This window comes from Ptiloglossa arizonensis, chromosome 9, assembly GCF_051014685.1.
Source record: "Ptiloglossa arizonensis isolate GNS036 chromosome 9, iyPtiAriz1_principal, whole genome shotgun sequence".
Classification (NCBI taxonomy): domain Eukaryota; kingdom Metazoa; phylum Arthropoda; class Insecta; order Hymenoptera; family Colletidae; genus Ptiloglossa; species Ptiloglossa arizonensis.
The window spans coordinates 19028401-19043094 of NC_135056.1; the positions used below are offsets into that span (position 1 = coordinate 19028401).

General features: G+C 33.3%; 2 protein-coding genes across 5 annotated transcripts; both read left to right on the forward strand.

Moving 5' to 3' along the window:
- The first annotated feature begins 116 nt into the window (after positions 1–116).
- LOC143151457 (uncharacterized) lies at positions 117–8158 on the forward strand. 4 transcript variants are annotated; one of them, XM_076320569.1, is made up of 10 exons: positions 117–713; positions 1174–4784; positions 4858–5267; positions 5345–5371; positions 5519–5656; positions 5715–5836; positions 5912–6036; positions 6135–6418; positions 6511–6693; positions 6772–8158. In XM_076320569.1, the coding sequence occupies exons 2-10, from the start codon at positions 1421–1423 to the stop codon at positions 7021–7023; spliced, it is 4905 nt and encodes a 1634-aa protein (XP_076176684.1). In that variant the 5' UTR covers positions 117–713; positions 1174–1420; the 3' UTR covers positions 7024–8158. The 4 variants fall into 4 exon arrangements, with proteins under 4 accessions (XP_076176684.1, XP_076176685.1, XP_076176687.1 ...); XM_076320570.1 differs by having other exon boundaries at positions 4861–5267; XM_076320572.1 differs by lacking the exon at positions 5345–5371 and having other exon boundaries at positions 4861–5267.
- A 1883-nt stretch (positions 8159–10041) lies between these two features.
- On the forward strand, positions 10042–14546 carry Capr (caprin family member). Its single transcript, XM_076320573.1, has 6 exons — positions 10042–10197; positions 10961–11179; positions 11252–11599; positions 11728–12465; positions 12538–12832; positions 12914–14546. The coding sequence occupies exons 1-6, from the start codon at positions 10084–10086 to the stop codon at positions 13147–13149; spliced, it is 1950 nt and encodes a 649-aa protein (XP_076176688.1). The 5' UTR covers positions 10042–10083; the 3' UTR covers positions 13150–14546.
- Positions 14547–14694: the final 148 nt, after the last annotated feature.

Here is a 14694-nt window from a genome sequence, read left to right on the forward strand (position 1 = left end):
CTTGCCCCTGATTTTCTTAAAAAATCCCGCCTGTTGATCCCTTTCTCTGTTCAGCGATCGGTAGATGGCGCAGTCTATTGTTGATTCGATTCAAAATGGCGGCCTATAATGGGTACTGTGGGGTAACATTGTTTGATTCCCCGCGATAAATGAGCCCGTGCGACGTTAACTCGCCGCCGTGTGTGCGTGAGTACCGGGTCTAGGGTGTACCCGGAATGTACACTTTTCTTCGGATGGTCAAATCATGTGAGCGTAATCACTGTGCCAGCCGATCGTGTGTCGTGCGCTGGCGAAGTTTGTGTAGCCATATTTATTGTGTTATTCGGCGAGACGTTATATCTTGTTGTACACCGGCAAAAGTAATCGGTATCCAAACATATGGCTGTTTATTGCTGAAGGTGAAATCATCATTTCAGCATTTGTTGTTGGTAATAAATGTGGCGATTTTGTTACCTCTGATAAAGACCGATTATGCACGTATGAAACATCTAAGGACCCTATTACAATAGGACATGAAAAGACGCTACACTGGGTTCTCTTCGTTTCTTAAAAAACGGCGCACATCTGTTATTAGCTTCTTTTTATATAAACTACTGTTTCTACAATTTTCGAACGGCGTAAGTCGTGCAATACATCGAAAAACGCTGGTTCCATTGCTACTCTTGGTAGCACACATTGTGTTGTTGTGGTGCATTAAGGATTTTACGAAAAACGTGAGTCTTTTGTGTTTGTAAATTTCATATATGGTTATTCGTTATTGAGATTTCGTTTTATTGATTTATAATTTTATAATTTCAATTGTGATAATTAAAGAAATAAATTCTATAACGAAAAAATCTGACAATATGTATACCATTGTTGTGATACACATTTTGACATTCTGCTCACTAAATGACATCTGAACGGTTCTGTATATATGATTTCAAAAAGTTTTGTTTTAATGTATTAGGAATTTGCTTTTAAATAAATGGAGTGTGCATGTTAAAACATGATTCTTAACAAATAAAGGAATTTTATATTAGTTCTTAGAATGCACGAATTAAATGTTTATATATTAATTTTCCTTACTTTGATATAAATTATAAATAAGTATTTTGATTTATATTGTTTGAATTTTATAACTTTTACAATATTCATTCTTAAATCATACATAAGAACTATCTATTTTTTCAGAATAAGATGGAGGAGCCATTGTATCATATTGTCAGCCCTAATTATTGGATGAAAGTTCATAGACTATGTATACAGTGAAAGAGTTTTTAGTATAGTTTTTTACTTATACACAAAAAATAGACGTACAAAAGTTTTGACAAGAAGTTATGTTATGAATATCGCAAAGTATATGTGTAACATTCTTACGAACAAAAGCCTGCTATACGTGGACCAAGCAGGCTAGGCACTTCCGTGCCAAGCTTGGGTAATGGATCCCGTTGGTCCATGGTATGCATCGTATAATCGACTTGCCACAGGTAGTGCAACCAGTACATTTCAATCAACGACTTCAAGCACAAGCAGTGACTTTGTATCTCATCACTTAGCAACAGCTGCTACTCAAGCAGTTCCAACGACAACGCCGCAATTACTTTTACAAGCAGCCCATACAACAGCAACTCTGGCGGGTCAACCATCTCCATTTAACCCAGGGGGGTTCCTGTCTCCACCCCCTGTGGGATATGATGTCTTTTCACCTTTATTTCATCATCCCAATCCTAAGCAGGCGCATTATGTTACACAACATAGGCAAGCTCTTGCTCAAGCACAAGCACAAGCAGTATCAGTAGGAAAACAGAATGCTACAACAGAATCTGATATCCCTGTACTAAGGGAGAATTATAGTTCAGCACACCAACCAACATTTTTTGAACATCAGGGTGCAGCTACATCACCCACATCTACATTGGCATGGACTCATCAAAACAATGCGCAATTACCAAGTCCATTTGGTATTTTGCCACATGAAAGTGTTGTTCCATCATCTCCAGGACCATCTACCACAAAACCAACTGGTGGTGTTTATGAAAATACGTTTAATTCTCATTTTGCCACAACTCAAACTATAAATAACATAAATTCTCAGTTATCTACACCTTCTGTCTCTGCTACTGAATTTAAATCATCCAGTTACCCAGATAGTAAGAAAACAGTAAGCGTAAGACCTCAGTCACCAGCAGTAAGCGTCAAATCAGTGGTTTCTACGTCACAAACAAGTAACAATCAAACATTTTTTCAACAAGTACCTACTACCTTTAGTTCTGAAACATTAGCAAATAATTATTCTGCTGGTAATGGAAATCAAACTTCTAATGGGAAGGTGCAGCCTTCTCTTCAACATCAACAATCATGCATTGTTTCAACTCCAAGTAATACAGCTGGAAAAGAATATAGAATTCCTCAACCCCCTGCTAGGTCAGTTGCATCAACAACTATATTTTTAAATACCTCTGTCAGATCTGTATCTTCGCAAGTTCAAGATAAACAATCAACACGAAATAGTAATTTTGCTTCACCACCAAATAAAGCAACTCCTACATCTCAACAAAGTATTCAAACTAAAGCACAGACAAAGATATATCCAGAATTAAATACACATAGTGAACATAGACGAAACGAACAAACATCTCAAGATAATACACAATCGTCCCCTATCAGTTTTTCTATTATGGATTCGCGAGGTTTAAACTATACAGCTGGAAATAGTACAAATTGTACAAATACCAGTGGGAAACTTGGTAATCAAAGAACTCCATCGAACAATAACTTACAGACTCATCCTCAGCAATCACAGCAGCAGCAGCAACAATTTCATGTTCTAAGTCAACAGCAACAGCAACAGCAGCAGCAGCAGCAAACATCATATAGACATTACTTAACAGGATCTGATTCAGAATATCATCATTCAGGGAGATCAAAGTCTGCGACTTCTACTGATTCTGTTTACTCCTCCAATAATTCCACTCAAAATGGACCTGATTGTAATGTTGTTGTACCACGAAGGCCAAGTCCATTACAAGCACATTCACAAGCAAGTCCATTAGGACATGTTCCAAGTCCTGCTTATCCTATGTACAATAGTCCAATGGCTACAATATCATCTCCATCGCCATTACAACAACACACAGAGAATAATGGAAATCAGTGTACAAGTGGACCACCATACAAAGGAGCTGTACAACAAGTTACACCTCCATCACCACTAGATGTTACTGTACCACGACCTGCATCGCAAGGACAAGTTGTTTATTCGTCAGTTATCACAAGAGCTTTAGGTGCTACTGAAAATAAAACTACATACAATACAGATAGTAAAAATTATGATAGACAGCAAGACTTTTCGCAAACACCAAAACAAATATGTTGGGAAAATGATAATCGGCAACCAAACAGTAACAGAAAATTTTCTGTTGCTCTATATACTGGTGGAAATGCTGAAATAAATCCTCAGACTTTACCAGTTCAACAACAAGTACAACGAGTTATAAATGTTTCAGATAGACAACAGACATACTTTGAGTCCAACCAGGTAACTCTACAAGACTTAAGCAGCTGTAGAGGAGATCCTATGAGTATAGTAAAAAATTTGCAGACATTACAACAAGGTTCTTGTCAAGTACAACAACAAACTAATGTTCCTGTTGCACCAACTGAACAACAAAAACAAGCAGAAGAACGTCGCAAAGTAGACACTGCTAATAAAAAAAGAAAGAGTTTAGAAAAAAGTGGACATAGTTCTCTGAATGAAATAAGTGGAACAACAACAGTAACAGAATATTTAAGTAGAATACCACCACCTGCACATCACAATACAAATCAACAACAACAAAATGGTTACTTTGATTTTGAGAGATGGAATTTACCTCCACCACCTGCAAAAATGTTTCCTGGTACCTCAGGTGCTTTTAGTTCACAATCGACTTTACACCATTCAAGTAACTTTGTTGGTACACCAGCACATCAACATCAATCTTTAATGGTTCCTCATCATCATGCTCCACCTCCTATACCATATTTTCCTGCTTTTCATATTCCGCCAAGCCATCACCATCCACATGAATTTCAGTCTTCCGTTGAAATTACGCCTATTGGTTTTGGTGAAAATACAGCAAGTCAAAATGTTAATTATAGTCAAGAAGTCAGAGATGATCAGCCTAAAGTAATTGTTCCTAATATTGAAGAAGAATTAGGTTTTTTACAGCAAAATCAACAACCAATTCAAAATGTGAGCTCATTAAATAAAGACTTCAAACGATCCAATAAAGATCCTAATTCAGGATTTATGACAAGTTATTTAAAATTCTTACAAGGTGAAAGGGAACCTTCACCTCCACCTGCAGTTCGTGGTGGTAGAAAAGCAACTTGGAGTAGGTCGAAACCTTATATTCCTGTAGAACCTAATAAACCAGTTGAAAGTTCTACAAATGGAGAAGCAGTAAAAACACAATCAGAAAAACCACCAGCACCTAAAGAAACACCTGTAATTGATTATGCTAATGATCCTCGATATTTTCCATTACCAAAAGAACGAAAAAAACATAATTTTGATTCAAGTGATGATGGTTTTACTAGTGATGATGATTTTCTATTCCCTCCTAAGAAACCTGACAAAAAAGTAACAAATACAAGCACATCTAATATGACAGAAACAGTGATTGCAAAACCAGAAGGAAAATCTAAAAAGGGAAGACCAGTTAAAGTTGGTGGGTTGACAAGTAGAAAGAGAAGAGTAGCAGCAGTGGAAGTAATGACACTTCCGTCGTCTGGAAAAACTTCAAAAAAGCACGAAGAAGGTAATACACATATTATTATTATCATATATTATAATGAAGTATTACATGTTGTAATTGAATATTTTTCTAACAGTAGATCCCTTACTTTTACCTCCGAGACGAGAAACATCTAGGAGAAAGGCGAAAGAAAAAACTTCGGTAAAACAGTTTCTAGACCGGCAACAGGGTATAGATTACTTTGATAACGATGAAGAACAGGGTGACTCTGATTCTGATCCTGCTTGGACGCCTGCTGTAAAATTAGTTGGAGATGAAGAAGAAAAAAAGAAAAAACGTGGGAGACCTGTTATAACCAAAAAGAGCAGAAAAGCTTTAGAGGAAGATGATTACTCTTCTAGTGATGTTGTTTCAAAGAAATCGAGTAGAAGAAAGCATGAAACACAATCAAAAACTGGAAATATTGCAGGAAAATTGTCTTGCAAAATAGATGAAAAACTTTTAGCATGCATCAGTGATGAAGATATTGATATTTCACCATTTAAGGTATGTATTTTAGTAATATATTATTAATTACAATCAATACATATATGAAAAAATATATATTTATATATTGCATGCAGCGCTCTGTGGATATTTCAGAAGATGCGGTAAATTTCTTTTATATGTATATCAAAGGAATTTAATTAAATTTCAAAACTAATTTAAATATTTAATTATAAACCTTTGTCATTAATAATTGTTCATTTCCAAAAAAAATTGTGCTTAATATAATTTTAAGTTTGTATATTTTTCAGTCTGGAGAATTTGTTGTAATTAAGGCAGATTTAAATGAAGAATATCCTGCACTTTGGAGAATAGATGGTAAAACATTACTCCAAAAGTATGAGCCATTTAAATCCAATGGCAAGACTTTATATAGAAACATATCCACGGTAAGAAATAGATAATTTTTCATGAAGTTTTCACATACACACATGATTATTTTTATAGTATTCGGGTTGGGCACCGCAAAATCGTCACATATATCAACAAGTTCCAGTAAAGTTTTGGCAGCAAGGCAAGACAGAAACTGTGGTAGAGTTCTTAAGAAATGAAATGATCATTGATGATAGGTAGGTCGTGGTTTAAAAACATTTAATAATTAATAAATATAAAAAGATGTTTGCATTTTTTATTTTATTTTTTAGCGAAAGTTTTGATAAATCCATGAAAGAAACTGAAAAATATCAAGATAATTTTGAAGTATATATACAAACGTTGATCTCACAAGCTTTGGATTCTAATTTCCTTACAGAAATATTTCAAGAACAAGGTATGATTACCATTTCATGTAATTTTACATATATAGAAAATACAATTTTATATAGATAACTTTCACTGATAAAGTACTTTATTTTTTATTCTGCTTAGACGATTATTTTCTATCAAACGTTAAAACCGTCGATGAAGTAACAGAAGAGAGAAAACGTCGTCTTCTATCGACAACAAAATGGAGATCAAACGTTATAAATGCAATATCAACTTGGCCATGCCTTAATGTTCTCAAAGATTTACCATCAACAGAGTACAAAGGAAAATCGTGTGCCGGTTGCCAGCAGTCTAAAATTCATGCCAGAGTTTTATTGTATGGTCAACCATATAATGCAACTACATTAGAAGGCTCTCCACCTGACCCAAGAATACCTCAGGAAAAGGTGATATTTAAAAAATACCTTATTCATTTGTTGTTTAATAATCATTTTTTAGCAGAATATTTCTATGATTGAGTTTACTATATGACTTTTAGGATTTTTTATTATGTCGAATATGTCAAGCAAAGGTAGCTCTATACAATAAAGTAGCGCATCAGAAGTATTTGATGTTTCTGGAGTGTGCAAGAAGAGTAGCAGATAAAAGAGTAGCAGATCCTCATAAAGATACTACAATTATATTAAATGAATTATTAGCAGATGAAATATGGTTAAATCAGGTAAGTAATAAATGTATTCTTAAAATTATCTGGGCTACAAAATATTTACAGTTACAATAAGTACACAAACATTTTCAGCTATTTAAAGAAGTTAGAGCTATCTGGGCAGAGATAGATAATTTGGAGCAACAAACAAAAGCAAAATCAAATCCAAAATCTACTTTATCCTCTTCAGTGTATAACGTGGGAGAAACAGTTGAAAACATTTCAATAACGCAAGTAACTGAAGTGACTGCTAATACTTCCGATTCACAGGTGCCTACACAAAAAACTGAAGACAATTCTGAAACAGTGTCTTGCAATGTGCAAATGAGCAGTATACCATCTTAGTGGTGCTATGATAATCATTGGTTCTGTTTAATCTTCAATGTCACAAGACCATTAGGGGTTTAGTGATATATCGATTTTATGGATGTAAAGTTAACACCAGTCTCGAGACCAAACAATTGAATATTGTATTTTGAGGATGGTAAATATTTAATTCAAGTTAATACTACACGCTGTGACGAATGGTGAAATTAAATATTAATGTGTAATCAAGAAACTATAGTTATAGTGATAGTGATAAGTAGTAAACAGCGGGGTAAGTAAGAAACGATTCGCGCATAAATACCATATGTAAAATACATAACAGACATATGTAAAATATTCATCTCCGCGTAAGAATTAGAAATGAGCCCAAACTTTGCCATTGTAGTAGCATAATAATAGAGATATACGAATATTTGTGTGAATATAGACATTTAGTTCTAGCATTTGTATCGTGATAATCTTATATAATATCGAGGTCTGAAGTGTTAAGATCTGAAAAAATACGAAAGACAAATGATTTTAAGATAAAACATACAAAGTGATATGGCGTATAGAACGCCGTGACCTTCTGTAACATATTTACATACATCACACTCTTTGCAACCATGAAGGTCTATCTCTGTAAAAAGCAGAAACTGTTATGCTGTTCGTTCCTCTAATTGTAATTTTTGATTTCATTGTGCATTTTTTTACAAAATAGCTTAACCTTATCTTTTTTAATGATTTAACATATGTAAACGGTATTTATGTTCATGTTACTTTGTATATAAGCAGATCATACAACTATAAAACTGATGCGTATAAAATACGTTAAGAATATCCAGTGGTGATTTTAAGATAACATTCTTTTAACAAAATGCTTTATAGTAAATGCAATATTTTGAAAATATGCATTGTTCTTTTATTGAAACACTTTAGACATCTTGTAGAACATTTGTACATAAAGGTACTTTTAATAAGATTAGGAATATTTCCTTCTGTACACCTTTGGTTCATGTTTTGACATATAATCTTGTCAACTACATGCATTATTTCTTCCATTGCAGTACCTTAGCAATTCAAACTACTAATTAGTTTTTGAATTCTTCCATGTTAAAATGATTCTTAACATGCAAATCCTGCAGTCTCATTTCACAAAATATAAATAAAATATTAATTTCATTTTAGGTCATTTATTTTTCTCAAAAATATGAAGTATGAATGGATGTTGCATTAAGAAATATATCTATTTTCATAGAAATCCTGATAATATCAGTGATTAAGATCTTTAATCTTATTGTGCAAAATTATATTTATTATTATTTATCCTACTATTTGAATTCACATCATATGCGTTTTTCAAATCTTATATAACAATTAATGAAAACTAAAATAATATTAACAAATGATATATGTTCTAGTTCAGTCCTATTTTTAAAAATCTAGAAGTATCTAAAACTTAAAACCTGCTTATTACAAATTTAATAACTTCAATACATTTTTTATCTACTTGGTAATCGCAATGTTGAAATGATATAAGGTTAAAAAGGAATTTAATTTTGCTATAAACAATTTGGAAACTAAGGTTTGAGTATATTTTGTCACTAAGAACGTTTCCATGAATGTTTTCCTTCCAATAGGTAATAGATACCTAATGATAGAGTAATATTCACTAACAATTTTGCTGTACATTATATACTATACTTCGGATCATATTAATATTATTATGTTAAAATAATTATTATCATCTTCATTATGACTATTATTATCATTGTTTAAGTCGTAAATCGTTTAAGTTTTTGATCTGTTTTTAGATTTGTTAAGAAAAAGATATTCTCTAACGACGAGAGTGGTGATATGCGTGTGTGGCGCGAATGTATTTTTCGAAGACGATATATCAAATTATATTTGTAAATTGTAAAAATATAATAGTAAGGACAGGTGACTGCTACGACAAAGCCATAGGGCTTTAGACATCTTTCATAGCCTATAATGAATTGAAATTATTGTATTAGTGATTATTGTCGGATTTACCGAGTTGTATAATAAATTATTGGAGGAAACTATTAACTTGAAACCTAAAAATGCGGGCATTTGGATACTGACGCAGTAACAATAAAGGAAAGTATGCAGTTACAAAAGATTTTCTTTCTAGCAAATGTGCCATGCAATATTTCGTATTGATAAAAAGTTGGTGCTTTTATACATATATCAATTCATGTTTCAAATCATTTAATTAAATCGTAAAATTATAAAATTTGACTCATTTTAATCGGAAGTTCATTATTTATCAGTCATTTGTTTTAAGTAGAAACGGCAGTTATGACGAAAGATACGAGTTGAAGTATTATACATAGCACTAGCTTGCAGTAAAATCGTTATTATCATAATTGTAGAAATTAATATTATTGTTATATTGTATTTACTTTGAAAACAGAAAAGCGTACGTTTATTTGTTTAATTATAAACTTCTTATTGCTTTCTTGAACATGATGAAGATCAAGTATTACATTTTTTAACTACACGAAGGAGTTACAGTATTTTTATTATTACGATTTAAAAAAAAATACGATCAAAATATACATATTATATTATAGTGGAATATTACTCTCATAATTTATGTTTTTATGAATCTTTTTCAATAAAATTGAAAATTTTATAAAACTGCTTTAATATCACTGTTGTATCTGATTCAGTGTTATTTTAACATATATAACAATTATAAGTTCATGTGTATTTATACTTTAAAAAAATATATATAATAACTTGGGATGTATCTCGGGGACAATTTCGTTTAATTTTTAATAAAAGCAGTAGATTAAAAAAATTTTAACTTTTGCAAGTGATGTACATATCACAGGAATATGGGTTTTCTATATTTTAATACAGGCGTAATATTGATAATGTAAATATTTGTATATTGTGGTAATTTGTGTAATAAGAAGAAACGGGTTCTGATAGAAAATTGTTACGGCACTGGCATAGAGGTTAGGTACAACATTGGAGTGAGCATGCGCTTAAGTATACCACTTCCCTGCCCCTGTACCCCGCGACTCGTTCCTATTCTGATTTCCAGTTCGCGTTTGTTGCCCGTGAAGGATGCCTTCTGCCAACCCTAAACTAGAGAAACAGGCCTCTACGGAGACCGTAGAACCCATACGCCAGGCGATCATCGTTATCGAACATAAGATACGGAATCTTGAAAAGCGTAAGGTGAGTATTCGAATGATACATACGCAAATAAGGGTGAGAAAACTATCTGTCAGTTGGATGGCTTTCACGGTGTGATCCGCCATGATTGGATACGCCATGTGCTCACGCTTGAGAATTCATAGGTATCTAATGATTATACTAAGATCAACTTACTCTTATTATGATACTTTATTATCGGACTCTTTCTGTTGAAACTGATTTATAACAACATTATAGTCCTATGAACATTCAAATGCCTAAATTTCCTATCCTGAACCTCGTGTCATGGCGGTATCTTCTAACGATGTGCACAAAACTTTACGCGACACGCTTTCGAGCCGCTACCAGTAAATGAGATTGTGTAATAGTACCTCTGATTCGACAAAATGTTAATAATTTAATTGAAAAATTTACATATAAAAATTGCATTGTTATACATCAGTAAATAGTTTTTCGGCTGCCCTCGTTTTTGGAATTTGCGCGAAGTTTTCTAAAATTGCAGTCTCTTAAAAATCGTGTAGTGTATTACTTTCTTGTATAAATAATTAGATACAGGTTCTTGTATGTGAAGTTTATTAAAAGTTGTAATAAAATAGTTACTTTTTTCCTGTAACTTTGATATTCTTATTTTTATAGTATAAGTACACATACATAAAATTACGTGTACATTTCTATAAATTAAGTACATATGTACTATTTTTTTTAATATATAAGTTAATCTTATGATTTGTGTTGTATATGTCTGAAGTACTTTTATGACATTAATAATATATATTATATTTAGGTAAAATTAGAATCATATAGGGATCTGCAGAAAAATGGTAGGGAACTAAACGCAGATCAAAAAACAGCAGTGGCCAAGTATGACGAAGTGTTACAAACATTGGATATTACACGGGAACTATGTAAGCAAATTGCTAGCATTGCACAGGATGCAGTTAAACAACAGAAAAAATTGGCAAGGAAAGAAGCTATTGAAAGGATGCAACAGGATATTGCAAAAGTAAATTTAAAACATCATTTGAACATCATAATAGAAGGTTTGTCAAATATTTCATGTATATTTTTAATATAGGTGAGAGAGGTTCTTCTTATTCAAGATGCACTTATGAACATGGGAACACAATGTGTTAGAGAAGATTTTCTTACTGGAAAAAATGGTGCTGTGAAATTATCAGAAGAAGATTTAAAGTACTTGGACAGTCTATATAATGAAGTTATGATGAAACATCATAGGGAGGAAGGAGAACCAACATTTCTTCAACAAGTACAAAAAGTAGCAGAACACTATGTGGCCATTATCGATGGAAAGCAAAGAGAAGTTGTTGGTACAACTTACAACAAATTAAAGGAAATCATTTCTTCCATTAATCAATGTGGCTATTTTGATCAAGTTCATGAAACTGAGGCTATAATAGAGGAAGTATGTTGCAATATTTACTTCATAATCTAATTTAACATGGATTTAACTAAACATATTTAGTTAAACTAACTGTGAAAAAGGAATATAACATAATATTAAAAGTTTCTTTATTAAATTTTTCTTTACAGGCTACAGAAATAGTCACAGAGACACAAATATCCGATATTCCTGTACAAGAACAAGTCAATGAAGATTATAATAGCAATGACAGACACATTCCACCCGAGTCTATGATTCCTATTCCTAATTTTCCAGTACAAGTTGCTCCTATTCCTGTTGTTTCTGGTACTACTCCGGTTTCTGGTCCTATTCCCGTAGTCGCACAACCCATTCCACCACATCCGGCTGCACCAGTTGAAACATCTTATTACACAAATGCTACAGGATTCGTTCCTCAACCACAGCCACAGCAACAACAACAGTCTCAAACTCAACAACAACAACCACAAGCTCCTAGAATTAATGATGTTATAGGCACACCGAATTTCTTTTTTTTGCAAGAGTCGGAGCTCGATTCGCCAGATGTTACGTCACAGACACCTATTGTTTCACACATTCCTGCTGCTGTAAATGCACCTATTCCCTCACAAACTTTTACAAATCAAAACTTTGCAAATGCACCAGTAGTAGCACAACAGGTAATATATCAACATCAACCACCACAGGATATGTCTCACATTCCTGGATTTGCTAATCCTAATCCACCTCCACCTATTCCAATGCCACCCTCACATCAACAACCAAATATACAATATAGTCCACAACATCCTGCAAACTTTCAACAGCCACCACAACAACCTGCTCCTTCACAAGCACAAACACAAAATTTTGAACATCAACAAGAAAATCAGCAGCAACCTGCAGAGGTAAATTCAATTCGTATTAAATGTACATTATTTCATTGTATTCTGTAATACTTACAATGAAATGGTTTTTAGGAAAAAACTGAAGAAAATCAAGAAGAAACAGTAGCACCAGAAGCAGAATTGGAACAACCAAATGAATCTGTAGATTGGTGTCAGATGACTGAGTCTAATGATTGGAATCAAGCGGATCAATCACAACAACCTGCTCAAGATTCACAACAGCCACAACAACAAACGTCTCAGCAAGCTTGGGGCGATCAACAGCGCAGTGGATACAGAGGAAGAAGTGGAAGGAGAGGCAGTTCTAATGGGTATAATGGAAGAGGCAGGGGCGGTGGTTATCAACAAAATGGACGTGGTGGACAAGGTAAAGAATGTAAACAAAATTTTTTAAATATGTAATTTGTCGTGATTCTATATATTGAATTAATAATGATTTTCTTTTCAGGAACATATTATCGTAATGATAGTAATTATCAAAATGGTTATCAACAACGTTCTTGGGGAAATAATGATGGAAACAGTGGTTACAACTCCGGCTATAAGAGGGGTGGTGGTGGACCGAGAGGAGGTCCGCGAGGTGAGCGTGGCATGGACAGAGGTAGCCGAGGACAGTTTCGTGGTCAAAGGGGAGGAAACCGTGGTGGTTATACACCACGTGGTAAACCTCACACGCAACAGTAATAAAAATGCGATAGAGCAATGCACAGTGAAACATTATAATAATGCTGTAAGATCATAATTCAATTGTCTATTTATGAAAAAACCTAAGTCGTATCTTCAGCATGAGCAAAGTGAATTTTGCACGAGTCGTATACGTGAGTTTTAATATATAAAGTAGCAACTTTAAGGTTTAAGATTGTTGTTCGATAGTTTTGTCAAATATACAAAAGAACGTAAACGACTAACTAATTGTGTCTTTATGTGCATTGGACTAAAAATGAAGAAAATGCGGATATTGCATGGTTTTACACCTGAAAATATTGCATTTTATTGTTTTGATGCAAAGAAAAAAAATGAATACAAAAGAAGACACATTTGATAATATACTTTCCTGCGGCTTAGGATATTTCTTAAATAAGACATTGAATAACCAAAATTTTGCATTTGAATTTGGTATCTGCGATTATCAGGGAAAAGATCCTATTAATATTAACGAAATGATTATGCATTGTGATATAAGAAGAGATCAACCAAATTCAGAAGTGTGAACCCACCATGCAAGTATTATTGTGTTGTGACAGAAGGCAGTTTTCACAGGGCAACAACAGCTGATCAACAAAGATTAGAAATATAATTTTATTATAAAAAAAATACAAAAAAAATGAGAACTCATACAAGCATTTCACGCAAAGACACAAGGATGTATTTAAAAAATAACATTAAAACGATTACACGAATAGATGATCTGCACGACCATCTCTTTGCTTGCGGCGTATCGTTCTATAGAATTTTTTAAACTACCAGAAAAAAGAGGATACAGTGAGCAATGCCTTCTAGCCCTATATATCTTCTTAACTTCATATTCCATTTTTGGTCTATGAATTTGTGAAGCATTTAGAGAATTAAAAGTTGTCGAGATTTAGTAGTTAGAAGAGATGAAAAGTTTGCATAATACTTAAATCTCTAAAAACATTCTTCATGAAAGACGTTTCATGATTGCTATAAATTATATCGCTCCCTCTTCTGTTTTTTCTGTGTGATTCCAAAATTCTTCACGGTCGCCTACGCAATTGGTCAAGTAAAAGAGATTGCAGTGCAATGTCAAGTTTATGAAGCAACATTACCTGATTTTTTTTATCGCAAAATATATATGATTATTTTTAAAAGAAAAGAAGCGATAGTGCGGAGCTTTAGCATGTAAGTCGAGTGTACAATTACTGACTAGAGCCAGAAAAGGCGTGTTGAATACCGCGCCACTGACAAAAAGCCACGCTCACACCGCCAAACACGTGATAAGGAGTACCGTATTGTATTTCGTTTGTACATTTGTGTTTAATCACCTCCATCTACAGTTATGTTCAAATATCCTATGAATACCTATGTATCTTCCAAATAAAGATCTAATTCAACCCTGCTAACTAGCCTATCTATCGTACTCATTGTCAACACGAGAAGCAACGATTCACTCTTCAGCTTGTTCTCAAATAAAAAATAAAAAAGTGAAATAAAGTGTTTAATTAATCGTATTTGGATGCTACTTCCTACTTTTCTTTTTTTATGAAATTA